We start from the raw sequence: 18,270 nt of genomic DNA on the forward strand, positions 1-18,270 counted from the left end.
ATACTATATTTGTTTTGGGGTATCCTGGAAAAGAAAATAATAAAATGGAAAATAATTTTATTCTAGCCATTTCTGCTCATAAATGCTATTAACATTATTATCATTCACTCAGATCTCATACATCTTAGATTATTATACAAACTTTTAGATATATAAATATAAATTTTTCATTATTATCGTTTGACATTGATCAGTAAACTTACAAAACTTACAAAAATTCATTGGCCCATGAATTCTTTTGTTTTAATATGAAGGTTATGTGACCTTAAGAATTTTAAAAAATTGGTAGATTAGGCTACTTTCTAGGAGTGTAAGTGAGAAGCCAGCATCTCTCGTCTGTACTTAGAGTACTATTTGCATTATTTCTCCCCGAAGGCATCATATCCCTCTTGCCATCAGGGACACTTCGGGCCAATTTTTCCCGCTCTCCTGCATGCCGATGACATCTTTATTCCACAGTCTGCCCGCCATGCGTCCCTTCCTGTTAGTCTAAAATTTCCTGGCCTGCAAGAGCTTGGAGTTGCCTGAAACCTTGTGGGTTTCCCTGTGTTTCGCCTACTTTAGATTAGTAACGAATGGGCTAAACAAGATGGTTTTATCCTGATCTCTGGCAGTGCTGCTGTTTTTATTTTTTATTAAAAAAGTACCAAAACACGGCAAAACATTCCTTCTTATTTTTCAATGCCTGCTTACAAAGTAACAATCTGTGTGCCAAAAATGATTTTTTGAAAATATAAAAAAGGTCCACGAATTCCTTATTGATTATACTCTTTTGCCCCAGAAGTTCAGATGATACATAAATATTTATATATGGAATACAGACATATATGCATACACATGTATGTGTACATAGGTGTATATAACTTACATGTGTATACAGCATATATGTTTATGTATATGATACACACACAAAATACTGTACTAGCTGTAAAATGTCCTTTTTGAATTTTGAAACACAGCTAATGAGCTGAGAAGGTATGGGTGTACGGTCAGAAAAAATATTTCCTGGAAATTAGAAAGCTAAAGCTTGCAGCCTAGATGTGTCCTTAGCTGAATGTGTGACTCTGGGCAAGTTACTGGACCTTCCTGGGACTCAGCTTTTGTCATTTGTAACAGGAGAGGATCAGATTAGATCAGTGATTCTCAGCCCTGATTTCACATTAGAAGCACTTAGGGAACTTTAAAAATGTAGCCTGAGCCCTATTGAGACATTCTGATTTATTGATTTGCTGATTTATTTAGAGACAAGGTCTCACTCTTTCACCCAGGCTAGAGTTCAGTGGCACGATCATAGCTCACTAGAGCCTTGAACTCCTGGGCTCAAGCAATCCTCCCTCCTTGGCCTCCTAAAATGCTAGAATTACAGGCATGAGCCACTGCACTTGGCCTGAGTAATTTTTAAAGTTTCTCTTCTTTGAGTCTAATGTGAAGTAGCCAGGGTTAAGAACTGCCAATCAGACAAACTCTAGGCTCTTTCCAGGTCTACAAGTCTCTTGCTTTATTTTTCCTTCCTGAGACAGGATGGGCCATGCTGCCCAGAGCCCTGCAAATAGAGGTATTCTTCTTGCGGAATTTGTTTAACATGTGATTCTGCAGAACACTGTGAGTTGAAGAGTCCTTAGGCAGCACACCTCATCCCCCTTTCTGTCCTCACACATGGTGTCTACCTGTCCACTCTAGCACAGAGCCTCATGGCAGTCATGGTCCTCTACCATTGAGGATGCCTGAGTCTTCATACCACGCAGGAATCTCAGTGCTGGTCTGTGGCAGGGAGCAATGAAAGCTCCCAGTTCCTGTGTTTCCTTCCTTGTCGCCTTGAACCAGTGGCCAACGGCCATAGTTTGCATGATTTTGTTACTTGCCATCACCAGTCTTTTTGCTAATCATCCTCTTCAAACTTTTTGGTCTCTAATTTCACTCTTAAAGATTACCCTGTAATCTTTAATCTCTTTGACTTCCTGAAAGGACCAGTAAATACAGTAGTTACTTTAAAAAAGAAAAATTTTTTAAGCCTATTAAATTCTAATCACCTCTGGACCTATGGAATGACCAGACAATACTTGATAAATATTAATACAGTAAAATTTTTTAAAAAAGAAAAGTGAATTTCAAATATGTTAGGTTTCCTTCCTCAAAAGTTTTTTTACTTCTAGTTCTTTCCCCAGTCCCCGGCCCCCAGCCCTGTTGAGGCCATCTCCCTCATGCCAGCCTCTTCTCCTTCCAGGATAGGAGGAGTGGTGGCTGCTGTTGATGGGGGGCCCTGTGACGAGGACTTTCATTGTCACATCTGAACCCCAGGAAAGGGGGCTCCAGGAGGAGGAAACAGGGCTCATAGATCTTAACACCTGTTGAGTGTCAGCCTCAGGTCAGACTCTTTAGCAGACGCCATCTCTGCATTGTCTCCTTCAATCCTTAGAGTGACTAATTTACATTTTACTGGGCACCAAATCATGGATTTAGATGGTCCATCCTTGCCCAAGGCTAGTAAATAGTGGTGTTAAAATGGAGGCTATCTCAACCACCGCACATCGTGCTGCTGTTATTTTTAGGAGTATTACAACCACTGTCCTCATTTACAGATGGGGAAACTGAGGCACAGAGCAATTTCATAATTTTCCTAAGATCACCAGGCTAATAAAAGGCAGAGTCAAGATTTGAACCTAGGTCTTTCTGATTCCAAAGCCTGAGTTGCAAGCACCACACTCTGTTGCCTCTCGCTCTTACCTTATCCCCTGTGCACCTGTCTGTAAGTCAGGCCTCGCTCAAGCCCTCCCTGAACACTGATACTTTTTCTCTTGCTATGCCTCTGCTCGGAAACAGCCTGTGTCGATTTCCCGGGTCTGAAGTCCTTATCTATCTATCTATCTATCTATCTGGACTTTTGAGGCCCTCTGAGGTCTCTCCCAACCCCCAGCCCTTATTCCTGCAGTGCCCGGAACCCATGCCCTGCTCAGTCAGCCTGTCCTCCCTGCTGTCCCACCAGCATGCCAGGAGTCTCCTGACCCCAGGTGTCTTTCATCTTGTTCCTTTCATCTCTTCAACCGGCTTTTCCTGGGTACCTATCCTGTGCTGGCCAAGTCTGGTGGAAGGCCTGAAATTCTCCACCAGTCAAGCTGAATCCGCTTTCTCTGCACTGGCCAAGGCTACCCTTTCTGGGCAGCACCGCCCCACCCCCTTGCTGAGCCTCCTGACTGAGCTCCCTCCAAACGTGGGATGCAGTGTGGAGCCTCATTACGGAGTCTTGTATGCGTCAAGTCATAAGTGAGCTCCGTGAGGGCAAAGACCATGTAAGAACAGTCGTGAGCATATATAATAGTAGTTGCTTAATAAACAGACATCGGATGAGTTATCAATCTGTAATAATAGCGCCTTCCCCCTCAAATCAAATTGTTTGCTACGATGTTAATTCTGAGTCTAGAAAAACAGAATTTTAAAATGTTGATTTATAGGAATTTTTAAAAGTACGTGTTGTGCTTATTTTAAGCGTTAGGAAAGCTGATCTTCTGAACTGTTGCTATTCTCCTAGTAAACGTCCCTTCGACGGTAATGGAAGCCATGTGCAGACAAGATGCCCTGCAGCCCTTCAACAAGAGCAGCAAACTCTCCCTGGCCGCCCAGCAGCGCTCAGTCGTTTTCCCACAGACGTGCAGCAGGAACTTCTCTCTCCTGGATAAGTCTGGGCCCATAGAATCAGGATTTAATCAAATCAACGTGAAAAACCAGCGAGTCCTTGCGAGCCCGACTTCCACGAGCCAGCTCCACTCGGAGTTCAGTGACTGGCACCTTTGGAAATGTGGGCAGTGCTTCAAGACTTTCACCCAGCGGATCCTCCTACAGATGCACGTGTGCACGCAGAACCCCGACAGGTAACCCCGACTCTCACTGCTCACGTGTGCTTGCTTAGTGAGACCCACTGTTGCCCTCCTGCCCGCTTCCCATCGCCTGCGCAGGGCAACCCTGTGATGTAAGAGGCGTCTGCGTTCCGGGAGGTCGGAGAGTGATGTTAGGCCACTGCTTGACTTTATTGCTTCTAAGGGCTGCACAGACATTTGGTGGCTGCAGAGAGGAATCCACACTTGCTTTCCAGACAATTCTGTCTCAGTCTAAAAGGGAGCAAAATAGAAGGAACATTTATGAATATCATAGATAGAAAAATGAGGTCAGGATAATTAGAATCCTCTCTGTCTTCCAAAGATAATATAGCTGGCTGTTCTGCTGCTGTCACGGTCATTTCAGGGTTCAGCTCCAGTGTGCAGTGGCTATGAACTTAATTAAGTACTAAGAGGTAATGAATTGGAATTTTTTGCTTAGTACTATTTTTCTTCAGAGCATGCAAACCTATAAATCCTGCAAAGCTGTCAAAAGGAAATACCTACTCTGCTAGTGATGTGGAGGAAAACAGATGCCACTTATTCAATAAACTAATATCCACACAGAAGAAAAATGTTGACTAGATACCTCAGAGTCAAAGTTGGTTTGAAAGTTTGTCAATAAAGAATTTTATGGCCATGAACTGAGGATGAAATTTAGCTGAACAAGTGAATTAAAATTTCAGGTACTCTGACGAGTGGCACAGTAGATATAATGGAACTATTATTTATGAATCAAAACTGGTTTATTCGACAGTCTTGATAGCCGGGAGCGCAAAAGACAAAAATCAAATTAATTCAATAAGAGAGCATTGCTGGTGTTTTATCTCTCCTTCATGTCTTATGAAAACTTGATTAAAACCAAAATATCTAAGGAGACCATTAAAATGCACTTTGAATATAAAAGCAGAAAATAATTTTTGAAACTAGGATAGGAGACTTAAAAGCAGGACTCTAGAATTCTTCTTTTAATTTTGCTGCTCACTTACCTTGAGCAAGCCATTTGGCTTTTCTTACCTAATAATATACACCCAGCTCTTCCCTCCCAGATCTGCAGGATGCAACAGTGTGCCTAGAAAACCCAAGCAAGCGCAGGGAGGATGCAGGCGTGGTGGAGAGGGGATGCATATTTTCTAAAATAATAATAATCAGTTATAGGGTACATATGCACATTTACATGTGCATTCATTTTTATTTGTGCCTTTCTAGAAACCACTTGCTTAGCATCAAGCACTGCTATAACTAATTGATGTTGAAACATTTACATTAGGGCTCTTAAGGCAGCTGTGTCTTCACAATCTTTTATTTTCAATAGGAGAGCCCCTTTGGTGAAAATATCAGCAAACTTCTACACATCTTAGTACTATTGGTTGTAGAGGTGATACAAAAGTTTGAAAATGTTTTCCTCATTCAGAAAAGATTTTTTTTAAAGTTTGCCTTCCTTGCAAGTATACATATAACCTCAAGATGTATCTATTCCAAGTTTGCAATGTATTTTAATAGTTTTTTTAAACATAAAAGATGACATTAAAAGCTTATCATTATACACTTGCTTTTTAAATTGAATGAGTTCAGATTTATGGATCTATTATTTGCAAAGACTCATTGTAGTCATAATAACTAATCGTGCCAGGTACAATGAAATAATAGTTTAAAATTTCTAGATACTGGAACTCAAACCTAGCTTTGAGGATCTGAGTTCATGCTGAATGTCATATGAAGCAATGAAACTATTTCATGGTAAATAGAAAGATACTGAGACAGACTGTTTTGTCTGATCATAGTTAAACTTAGAAAATCATATGTGTGTATTATGGTTTAAGTCCCTGTGAAGTCTGTCTCGTAAAATAACAGTGTCGTGATTTATAACACATCTATTTATACTATCAGAAAAATATCTAAAAAGAACGTTTACATGTAGAAAATACACTTTCAGGAGAGATTGTTAGATCAGTGCTGGTTCCAAGCTAATTTAGAGTCACTGGCAAAAATCTAGATGGCCTGAGACTCCTGTCCTGTGCTAGACCCCGGTGGGCTTACTTGACTCGGATGCTCAGGTGTGGCATGGCCAGCATTCCCAGATGAGGTGAAGCAGTGGGTGCTTGGTATCTGGGAAATAGCCAGAGTGGGATCGAGTTCCTCAAGCAGTGGGTCCCTGCCTCTCCCTTCCCTGCACTTTGTTGGTGAAGACTGGAGAGGTGGCCACCATCATTCGTGAATAAGTTAAAATTAAAAATTATGATTTTAAAAAAATCAGTCCCTTTATAGGCAAAGTAATAAAGTACGATGTTTCTCAGTAACAATGGGAAGATGCTTGAATTACACCATCACGTCTGGGTTGATTATTGGAGATAAGGGGAATAGAGGGAGATGCCTTGTCACTTTGGCCCACTAGTTTTATTCTAGATACATAATTTGCTTTTAAGCATTATAGGACTGGAATATTCTTTTCTGTCCCAGAGCTCAGGATGCTCTCTTTGTGCAAGAAAATTTGGAAATAAGAGATATTCTCTATAATTCTTAACCACATAGGTGAATTGCTGAATGGAAAAAACAGAGAGAACTACAATGGAATGTCAAATTTGTTCAAGGTAGCTGCTAAATTTGGAATCTTTTTTGTTATCTATGTGGAGACTACAATTGCCAAATACAGGTCGAAGTATCCCTTATCTAAAATGTTTGGAACCAGAAGTGTTTTGCATTTGGGGTTTTTTTTTTTTTACATTTTGGAATATTTGCATTATACTTATAGGTTTAGCACATCAAATCCGAAAACCTGAATTCTGAAATGCTACAATGGCCATTTATTTTGAGTGTCATGTTGGTGTTAAAAAGTTTTGGATTTTGGAGGATTTGGGATTTTTGGATTTTTGGATTTGGGATGCTCAACCTGTATACTTTAGTGATTGACTCCATAAATCAGTTAGTTTTTAGTCTTTGGCAGTGTGTACCCATTCAGCCATGTACAGTGAAAAAGCTTAAAAGTCAGAAACCATTTCTCTTGTTTGAAAAACTCAAATGCTTATATTTTGATTGGAGAATCTTGCTAGAACCAGAGGCAAGAAAGGGAGACATAGAAGACAAAGTCAGAAGATAAACAGGTTGGAGTTTCAGACAGGTCCAAATTTGAAACAGGCCCCTGAATCTGAGGTCCAAAAGATTTTTCATGCAATGGGCTGAATATTTGACCATGAAACTCCGGATATTTGAACTTCATCAAAGAGACTGTGTGTCTATAATCATGAGCTTTTTCCTGTGAGGTACCATCAAAAGGCTATGCCTCAATATAAAGGAGAGAGATCGGTGGATGTCCCGGGATGCCAGCGTCTCCATTTTCCACCGCTGTTATTCACATCGAACGCAGAAAGGACTTCTGTCTGACCTCTGAAAGTAGATATAAGAAAAAACCCATGAAGGTCCAGGAGCCACAGAATTGTTATTTCTTGATTTTGTTTTGTTACTATTAAACAAACAAAACCAAAAATCTCTTCTTCCTTTTTCCCAGATTACTGACTTTTTCTGAGTGACTTTGAAGGAAAGAAGCATTAGAATCTAGACCAACCAAGATTTTATGTAGGGATCTCATAAACATTTTGGTTTTTGCATAAACTCATTGCTTAGGCCAGGGCAGCTTGACTCACTTTTGCTTGAATGAGAAGTTAGAAATCCCTTTTCTCATCTGCTGCAGAAACTCAACACTCCCACTGGGGGGGCTCCAGCAAGGGGTAACCAAAGCCTTCAATCACCGTGGATTATTTTCCGATGAATACGTTCTCTTTTATTTTCTGCAGAAAATGTCTTTATAATGCCTATTTTTATTTTGCATCTTTTTTCTTTTCCTTTCTCCTTTTCGAGTGTGCCACATAGGGAAGGTCTGCCTTCAGCCTCCTGGGCACACTGTCCCTTCACATGTGTGTTTTAAGTATCATTGTTTGCAACGGGCTGTGGTGGGACCAGAGGGAAAAATGAGTTTAAGAAGGTGCTATTTGGTGGAAAGAGCTTGGAGATAGTCCGTCAGCACAATAGTTTCTTAGATTGCATCAGCGTTCTTGTGTTCCGCTATTTCTTCCCCCTTCCTCAAGTGTGAAGGTTATCTTCTTTCTAACTTTGATGTTCTCCAGGTCCTTTGGTTCTGCGCTTTTGTCACTGTCCTAAAATATTTTTCTCCTTGTGTAGAGCTAAGTTCTTTCTCACTCCACCCAGCCAGCAGTGACCTAAGTAGTCTCCCTTTGAAGTCTTGGGAGATTTGTACTTGGGCTGGCTGATGTGGAGCAAGGAGAGAACCTGGCCTCAATTGAACAACTTTCATCCTGGAGGCCATGAGAGAAAAATCAAAGAAGGATTAATAATTTTAAACCAAACCACACTTAATTTTTTTTAAATGTTTCCTCCTTTTCCTGTGTTTACACCAGACCAATTGTAGATTCAAAGCAAATGAATTGCACATTTTACTGGAGTAATCTTTGGCGGAGGAGCTGCCAGTGACACAGAATGCCAGGGCATGCACACAATTGTCTCTCTGCCTGCTTCCTGCTTGAACATTTGCCAGCACTGGTACATGCTAACCAAATTGACCCAGGGTCTGTCTGTTCTTCGCTTGTTTCTCTGTTGAGTAAGGAGTACCTTCTAGTTGTCCATGCAGCCAGATATTTCTGTGTTGGAACTAGCCACACGAAGCTATTTAATCAAAATTAAGTAAAATAGGACTTCACTTTCTTAGGTGCTCTAGCCACATGTCAAGTGCTCGAACGCTGTTGGCGGCCGATGGCTCCTCCTGTTGGATAGCTCAGGTACAGAACACCTCTGTCACTGGACAACACTGCTTGTTAGAGGTCTCAAGTGGCAAAAAAGCCATGAGATACTCGTGGTTGTGAGATGTTATCCCTTTGTGTTATGCTCATTGCCTCTGCTTTGAGAAGCATGAAATGCTGTATGTCTATGACGATTTGGGGAGAAGAAAGTGCTTTAGAAAGGAGATTACCATTTAGTTGTGCAGCGACATGCTGTGTTTAGCCTTGCTCCTGGAAAGAGTAAAGCTAAACACAGCACTCCTGGCTGTCAGTCCTTATGAGCTCCTTCTGGTATGACACATCGAAAAGAGGCAGAAACTTTCGAGTTGAAATTGATTGTATCCAAAAAATTTAATAAATTTTTACCTTTCAGCCAGACCCCTTGAAAAATTAATGGGAATGTTGGTTGTCAGAACAAAAAGCTGAGTAATGACAGCTAATTCTGTGTCCCACGAGCCCTTCAGCTGTCAATCGAGAGGTGCGGAGTCAGAGTGTGCTGAGCGAAACATGCACACGTGCTCTGAACTCCTGTGGGCGGTTCCAAAACAAGTTGTGCTGCCTGAGATTCCAGAGTGGTGATGATGCCTTCTAAGCTCTGCTCCTGGGCTTGAAGATTTAATTCTGTCTTGAATGTATTCCTTTGTCCTTAGATGAAACTCTAGGCACACAATCAATTTTAAAATTACTTTTTGATCGTTTCCTTTTATCAATTTTTGAAGGAAATATTGAAAATACAGGAAAAGAGAATCTAAATTTTGTCTATTTGCCGTGTAACTTCTATACTTTCTGAGGGCTAACTTTCTACACATTTCTAGGCTGAGAGAGACACTGTTGTTATGGTGGCAGGTGAGGTACGTAATTTAGTTCTAAATTCTGCATAAATTCAGCCTCTGCAAAGATGAACGTGACTAGATGGTCTAAGATCTTATTTTTTGAGGTACCTAAGAATGAAGGAATATCATTTTGCTTTTTGAGATTAACTAAAATAAGGTTTGGTCCCACGTTTTTGTACTAGAATTTCTTGTTGCTCTGAATTCTCAACTTTTTGCCAATAGGTTTAAATTTTCCATATGCTGTTGAGCATGTACATACACACACACACACACACAGAAAGCTCCATGTACAGGGAGCTGGCCAGTACATATGATGGAAGATTGAGATCATATTGATGATGCTGTCTCTTGTGAGCTGTGGTTGGGCAGGTACTTAGGTGACGTACATTTGTCTGTGACCTGAAAGCAAGAACAAAGCATGACGAGGTGCGAGAGAGTGTCTTGTTCAGGCCATCCTTCTTATCAGATAGAGGAGAAAACAGAGGTCAGGGAAGTTGAGTGGCTCATCCAAGTCCCACAGCTGATTGGGGTCAGGGGCTGAAGTAGGACTCACCTCTCTTATGTTCCCTGTTCTAGGCCCTTCCATTCAGTTAAGCTGAATTCTGCAAAGTTTTAAAAACCGTGCCATATAGGTCACTGGGTCCCCAGCACGTGCGTCCCAGGCTGGTGCTGGGCAAAGGTGATGTTTTAGAATCCTATTTTCCTTTCTTTGGTTTTACCTTGTCATAAGAGTTCAACATAAGCCTCTCTGTGGTCATTTCTGCTCTTCTGTGCATAAATCTTTGCCACTGTGACTATTAACATAAAAAGGATGGATTGACTTCTGACTGTAAGAAATAAATCACCCCAACTTTTGACAGCAGAGTTAGAAAAAAAAAGAAAAGATTAATTGGTTTTATTTAGTGGCTTATTGTTTATTGTGATAGCTATTAAAAATAGATAACCAGAGGCTAATAAATGTTAATGGTCCCTTCACTATTAGAAAAATCGATTGTCAGTGGATATAGAATATATTAATATGTTATTTTGTTTATAATCTTCAATAACATTTTAAAAAACTCACCCCTAAGAGAATTATTTTTTGAAGAACCCTTTAAAGTTAATGTTTACTACAAAGAACAGATTTGGCAAGAGGACGTTTTCATCTACATATAATTTTAATGGCTTTCAAAGCGTTATTTTATAATTGTAATAAAATGCATGTGCAATTTGTCAAGATTGATAAACTCCTTACCAGAGACTTTTATGTATTTCCTTGAAACTTGTTTGAGAGCAGTTAGATAGATTTCTAAATGTAAGTAATTAAAATTGTATAGTATTGAGTTATTGACCAATCCTGGACAATTAATCAAGCTAAAAAATTCTACAATCAGAAGTCAGTGTACTGAAGCCTGGTAAAATAATAGTATTTGTGTTCAGTGAGGCAAATAGCCACAATTAAGCAGTTCACTTGACAAATGAGAGGGTACACTTTATTTTGCACTTAATTGAATTGTTGTACACGCTCGGTCACTATTGTCTCCTGGCCCTTCATTTTGGTTTCTGGTCATGGGAGCTTATACATTTGTTAAAGCTTGAGCAATTAAGTCCGTTTTCACCGTTGGTTTCTAAATGCAGCCAGAAACGTCTGGCCCACAAACCAGGGTTTGGTGAATGCTGTTAATATCCCTCATGACAGATTAGTAATTGTCTGAACAAAATTTTTGATAAACAAATTAGAGCCCTGTCAAGGAATGATATGAAATAGCTTCGAATAGGGAAAACTCCCCAGGTTTTATATCACTCACCAGATTCTGCTTAAGTAAGCAGAAGAACTTCTGTAGGGAAGACAGCATTTTAATCTATTTTATGAAAACCAAAAATTGATTTACTTCTCATGAGCTGGAAAGAATGTGCTCTGATAATCTTGCTAATTATCAGGTATTTGTCACAACTTCCTTCCATTTGCTTTTGCATCACAGTCATCCTTCTGCAAGCATAGTGACATGCCGTCATTTCTGTGCTGCTGTAAATCATTCCGTGCTCCTAGATTAAACCAGAGTGCCGAGGTTCAAGAAGAAGACCCAATGGATAAATATCTGGAGGGGGGAATAGTAAGAAGTGAGGATTTCTTTTACAAAGAGACACACCTGGGCGCACGTCCGTGTTCATCTGTGCAAGGCCAGTGGCTGTGCTGCAGACAGACTCCGAGGCAGTTTGGTTTTCATAGGACATGCGTGTAACTTGCTCACTTGCCTGCTTGCTGACCTGGTACTTAGAACAAGGTCCAGACACCCCGGAGTGATGTTGGCATTAAGAGCTTATGTCCTGTGAGGACAGTTTATCCTCAGTTTTCTGAACTGACAGAGATAATAGCAACTGCTTTCCCTGTCCCAGAGGATTATTGTGAAGATTAAACTAGATAATTGATTTTGAAGCACTTTGAAAAGTTACAAGGGCCATGGAAGCATAAGAGACAATTATATATTTTCTCTTGTAACATTCTGCTTAAGCAAGTCTGTGCTTGTAGTGCTCACAAAAGTACACTAATATTTGCCTGGGGGGAGAGAAAAACAGGAAAGTAGGGGTTCCTGAAGCCGCATGATTAATGCTAGAAAGGAATATTCATTTGGGAATTGGCGTGTCTCAGCAGCTCTGTAAATTTTTTTCCTGTGGCAGTAAGTAAAGTAGTGGAAACCCAGTGGCCAAAGCCCTATGCTCTGTCTTAAAAACTGAGAAAATGTCACCAAAAAGTTCCGGCCCCTTGTCTCATGATTCTGACTTCCGCTGACCAACGTAGGAAATAATGACCAGGCAGTCTCTTTATTTGTTTCAGACCCTACCAATGCGGTCACTGCTCCCAGTCCTTTTCCCAACCTTCAGAACTGAGGAACCACGTGGTCACTCACTCCAGTGACCGGCCTTTCAAGTGCGGCTACTGTGGTCGTGCCTTTGCCGGGGCCACCACCCTCAACAACCACATCCGAACCCACACTGGAGAAAAGCCCTTCAAGTAAGTAGTGGCTAGCCCTCCACCCTCTCTTTGTCTTGGCCTTGCCCGAGAGCCGGCAGGTGCGTGGGCACAACGCTGCCCGGCTCAGCCAGGTGGCAGAGAAGGCTACTTAGAAGGTCAAGGTGCAGGCTGCAAAAGAATCTCCTTGTTTAGTGGCTGACATTTGGAAAATGACATCAGGAAACCTGTATACTGGTCCTGGCTCAAGTTTCACAACCCTGGACGTGAGATGAATTTTCTGGGTGTGTTTTCTCATCATTAAAATTAGGAGGTAGGAGTAAATAATTTTGATATGCTTTCTAGTTCCTGAAGATCTGTGCTTCTAGAATGTTACCTAGGAGCCACACAGAGCTCTTACGGCCATCAGCAAGCTTAAGTACCATCATAAAGGTGCCCACAAGTTTAGGACATCTGAGTAATCCCCTCTTGGAGACTTCGAACCTTTTGGGCTTCTGGTGAACTATTTCCTTCTTTTGCCTATGTGTTAGAGTTTGAACCTATTGTAGCAGCCAACTTGTGACTTTTCAGCATAGACTTTGGACATCAGATTTACCATGTTGGTGAAAAAAGAAAAACGAAACCAAACACAGGGTACATCAACTTTTTGAGGATTCAGGGAATGTGGAAAGAGGTGGAACTGAATTCTGAGGGCTTTGGCAAGGTAAGGACATCTGAGCGAGAGAATGCGTTTCTACATTTAGCACAGTCATCAAAACAGGGGACATTGGAGTCATGCAAGGTGGCCTATTCATTCATTTGTTCATTTATTCATTCATTTACTCATCCAGTTATGTATGTGTTCATTCATTCAGTAAATATGTACTGAGCAGCTACTTTTGTATTAGGCACCCTGCTAAGTACAAGAGATACAAATGTGAATGATACTTAGCCCCTCCTCCCCTGCCCCATCTTTGAAGATCTCACAGTCTAAGGAGAAGCCCAGTTAATAAACATTATAGGCTGAAAAGTACAAAAATAAGACATGTACAAGGTACAAGGTGTCAGAGTAGCACAGAAATGGATTAATCAATGCTAACTGGGAAAGATGATGTTTAAGATGTGTTTTGAAGGATGAGTAGGAGTTTTCCAGACATACAAGGGGAAAGGGGTATTTCTGGCAGTCCAAACAGCATGTGGAAAGGCATGGGAGTGTGAACCAGTGTGCATGACTGGTCGGTGGTCTCAGCAGTTTTTACCGTCTGTGCGATGAACGCTTTTCTGTTCCATCCTCTTAAATCTCTCTTCACTCATTTGCCATACTGGTTTTCCCTGTTTGAGAAGGAAAATTAAAAGGGCATAGAAGTATGGCCTTGTTTATCTTCTGTAGGATAAGATCAAGCAAGAGAAGAAATGAGTCAGGCTGTAGGAGACCGATTCCCTTGCTCAGTCTCAGCCAAGAAGTCTTCCCAGAGTCTCACTACCAGGACTTTCCTGCGGATCTGCCACGGGGGCGTACTCTCCTGCTCCGCTCGGGGTAGCAGAGTCCTGCGGTCTGGGTCTTGCCTACCTCTGTGTGCCAGTGAAGGGAGGAGCTCATAAAAGGCTGTCATCTTTGCTCACTTCCCCAAGAATCAGTTACCTATATTCATCATTCTTTACTATTCTCCATCATGGTTTAACTTACGACATTTATAATCAAAATAGTGATAATTTTTGTCTGTGTACATAGGCACAGCTTGTTCACTACATAAAGGCATCTGGCTAAGGGGGTAGCGTGGGGTCCAAATTGAGTCTACACTCTGCCAACCACGCTGTGCCCGCTGAGGCTGCAGTAGCCCTAAGAGGGCACCTTTTCCTCATCCACCCTAAGGGGCCAGATGGGCTACCACAGTCCTAGGAGTTCCCCATCACCAGTGTCTGTGTTCCGCCCGGTGGACTTTGTCATCGCCCTCAGGCCTGACCCCTGGGGGTTCACCACTGCTCTGAAGGTGGAAGGTGACAACAGTACAGTACCCTGCCTCTGAGCAAGAGAGCTTTTCCAAAGCAGTGGTTGAGGAGGGTTGAGGATCTGCCTGGCCCCTTACATTAGAAAGGGCAGCCAGATGGATATGGTGCCAGGAATCACATTGATTTTTATCTTGTTGCTGTGTAAATAGATTTTAGTAATTAATTGAAGAGGTTTAGAGGGTCAAAATGGGAAATAGATTTCTATTAATGTTGAGGTGTTACTTATGTGTAACCTCGTTGACTTTACCCAATTTTTTTTCTTTAACATCCTGTTTTTGGCATGTTTCCAATAGAGATGCCATTTTAACTTAATTTTAATTCATCAGATTAATATTTGAAGGGATTTGGTGATTATATTTTTTTCCTTTCAAAAGTGGTTTTTTGTGACCATACTTAATTTCATCTGGAAAAAAAAATTAAGGAAACAACCAGTGTTGTTGGACTAGATTCTATGTGCATGTTTTAGTTCCTTCTGCTCCTACTCTTATCAAGATAGCCACATGCTATAGTTTTCTTAATTTATCAAATATATATTTCCAGGGGAGAGCTGAGTGTGTGCTTATTTTAAAGTGGAAGATTTAAACATTTTCTAGAAAATGGAAGGTTAAATTCTTTAGTGTATACAACCAGGTCTTTCAGAATTGATCTGTCCCAAGGGAGTTTTGGGAATCTTCCAACCATAGCTCATGGGTATCCATCCCAGGGACATTTGTAAATATTATGAAGATCTCCTTTTACAAGCTTATAAAACAAACATTCAAAAAAACTTTTGTTGCAGATTAGTCAATAAAATGAGTCTCACCACAACAGTTAATTTTACTACTTCAACTAATGGGTGTTGGCTTAAACAATGTTACAAAGAAGGAGAAGAATCTTGTAAAGATGCAAAACCCTAAACTGTGTGTCTTGGGCAGCTTCCAAATAGATGCCCCAGATGGCTCAGTCCCTAAATTGTCCCACACACCCAGAGCTCAGGAAGTCTTCACCGGATTCTTAGGGGTGACATGAGATCGATCCTGCCGTGTCAGGGGAAAGCCCTTTCTAACTTCTAAGGTCTTCTCCTGAGAAGAGGTTGGTGAAGGCAGATCAAGATTATTGCCATCCAAAGCAGGCTGGAGAAACTTTGGCATTAAGAGGTCAGAGTTTCAATCTAGGCTTTGCCTCATAATCTGCTTGGCTGAAATCCCACTGAAAGAATTCATCCCCCAAGTTCTAGGTGGGCCTGTCAGCAGCCAACCTAGGCAACAGACTTGGAATTTGTAAGGTAAAGGAGCACACAGGAAAAATAAAGATCAGAGGATCATACTGAAGGTCTTGGCTTTCAGTTTGTTCTATGAGACTGGAAGTCATGGAGAACAAAGAGCAAAAGCAAGACATCATTTCACTTCATAGCAATGTCTGAGTGCCTTATTACAGGAAGGAACGAGGGAAGGAAGGGAGGGAGGGAGGAAGGAAGGAAGGAAAGAAGGAAGCAGTAAAAAGAATCATTCTTTGCAGTGAAGACTCCTTTCTCTTTCTCTGGTACTGAACAGTCTCTCAAGGTTTCAGGTGGGCTTCTCTGCTCTGCCTGTGAGGATCTGTGTGAGCTGCCGGATGCCTGGCTTCTGAGCCTGAGAAACTGCAGGAATGGGCCAGGACTTTCTGTAGGAGGGATTCTTCATCTTTGTTAGAAGCAGTGGGGGAATCTTCATCACTATGTTTTTCCTTCCAAGAAAAGGAAGTTCGGCTCAGTATTTAAAAATCAAAGGAAATTCCAGAGGACATCTAATATTTGCACATGATCTAGGCAAAAATCAAAGCAAATCCAAAGAGCAAATCTGCATCGAGCATATCATGCCTACGAAGCCGTGTGCAATTTGGTCCAATTCAAAAAGTATTTTAGGACATGTCATAGAAGCACAGAAAGCTTTTCACAGGTTTTCTGTGTAACAGAACTTTACATCGTTTTGTTAAGCTCTCTGTGCATATAATCTAGTCAACCACCACAGTAAGTGAAGAATGATCTCAAACCTAAAAGAAATCAAGTCTAATCAAGACTCTCAGAACGTTAGGGACCTTCTCTTTCCTGAAATATTTGGAAGACTTTCCATTTTGGCGTTCCTGCGATGTTCCTTCCCTTCAAGGCTGTCACACGCGCACCCATGCTAAAGGAAGGCGCAGCGAAGACTTGCGTGCGAGAGCGTTTCGTCCCTCCTGGCTCATTCCCTGCTTCTTACTTTCCTCCTCAATTACACTTCATAAAGTCCGGGCTCGGAGATGCCTGTGCCCAGTCACTTGCCTGGAATTGTAATTCAGAGTTAATTAAATGCCAACCAACCAAGGTGAAGACTTGCTCTGATCCCATGAACCTAGGTATTTGGATTGCGTTTGTCCTTCTGATGAGTTTCATTCAGCGAGGAAAATATTTTGTGGAGATTTCCCTAAAGTTTAAGATGATGAACATAAAACTGAGGCATTTCCCTTATTTTAAAAAAGTATTTTTATATCTAGCTCTCTTCCTTAAATATATAAATTATATTCATACAATTCCCAAACCACATAGATATTATTTCTAGTAGCCCACTTTCCTCAGGAAGGGGAAATCTCTGGGGAAAGGATTTAAATGCAGGTAATTTCTACACATCTACATGTATTTTTTTTTTTTTTTTTTTGAGACAAGAGTCTCACTCTGTTGCCTGGAGTAGAGTGCCATGGTGTCAGCCTAGCTCACAGCAACCTCAAACTCCTGGGCTCAAGCGATCCTCCTGCCTTAGCCTCCCGAGTAGCTGGGACTATAGACATGTGCCACCATGCCCGGCTAATTTTTTCTATATAGATTTTTAGTTGTCCAAATAATTTCTTTCTATGTTTAGTAGAGACGGGGTCTCGCTCTTGCTCAGGCTGGTCTCGAACTCCTGACCTTGAGCGATCCACCCGCCTCGGCCTCCCATAGTGCTAGGATTACAGGCGTGAGCCACCACGCCCGGCCTCATCTACATGTATTTTTATTCACACTTGGTGGGCAGATGGCACTAGAGATGATTTTTCAGGAATAATCTCTTGTGCCCTTTTTATGGACAAATTTCCTGACTATTACAACAAACTGTTCCGTGCATGTAAATATCTGTGAGGCATTTAGGCAAATGCTTGAGGAAAATGCAACTCTCCTCTTAATGTCTTTGTCCAATCTGGTGTTTAAACATTACATATGGCCACACACTTTTGCCTTATATGAAGTACTAAACTTCCCACTCATGAATTCCTCATGTTCTAAGACACAAGATTAGAAATGCAAAATTGTGACCCAGGTAAATTATCATTCCTCACAATTGGTCCAGCTATTCTGCTGTCTTTGAAATTGATTCTAGTGCTTCAAAATAATAAAAAAAAAGGAATATAATAATTTGAAAGTTTGTCAAGCAGTGAAAGGTAGTATATTTTGACACACTAATCCAGTAACTAATCAGTTTTCTAATAAACAATCAGCAGTTCGCTAACGTGTCATCAGCACCCCGGGAGCTCGGAGAGGGGATGAGCTGCCCACGGACGTTAATGAATTCACCAGAAATCATTGGGTGATCAATACTTCTGAGTTATTTTCATTGAGCTGATAGGTCTGATACATTAAAGCTGACATTATACATTTGTCAAGATCACAGTGCAGTTTTTAACAGTGGAACAGGCTGCTAAAAATATTCCCCGAAAGACAATCAAAGAAACACAACTTCTTCCCCCTGACACACTCAGCGGGTGCAGGAGCCCTGGAAAACCCAAGCATGAAGCCAAGCTCCTGCCTCCCAGTGTCCAAAACATGTAGGAATCCCCACGGTGGACGAATGTGGCCTATTTTTATAGGTCAT

General features: G+C 41.2%; 1 protein-coding gene across 1 annotated transcript in view; it reads left to right on the top strand.

Moving 5' to 3' along the window:
- Positions 1-18,270, top strand: part of PRDM6 (PR domain containing 6) — a 96,382-nt gene that overhangs the window by 76,681 nt on the left and 1,431 nt on the right. Inside the window, exons 5-6 of the mRNA XM_012664284.1 lie at positions 3,527-3,866; positions 12,308-12,484. Of these exons, the coding sequence (XP_012519738.1) occupies positions 3,527-3,866; positions 12,308-12,484 (517 nt within the window). The remainder of the gene's footprint in view (positions 1-3,526; positions 3,867-12,307; positions 12,485-18,270) is intronic.

Source organism: Propithecus coquereli, unplaced genomic scaffold (assembly GCF_000956105.1).
Source record: "Propithecus coquereli isolate 6110/MARCELLA unplaced genomic scaffold, Pcoq_1.0 Scaffold88, whole genome shotgun sequence".
In the NCBI taxonomy this organism is placed as follows: Eukaryota; Metazoa; Chordata; class Mammalia; order Primates; family Indriidae; genus Propithecus; species Propithecus coquereli.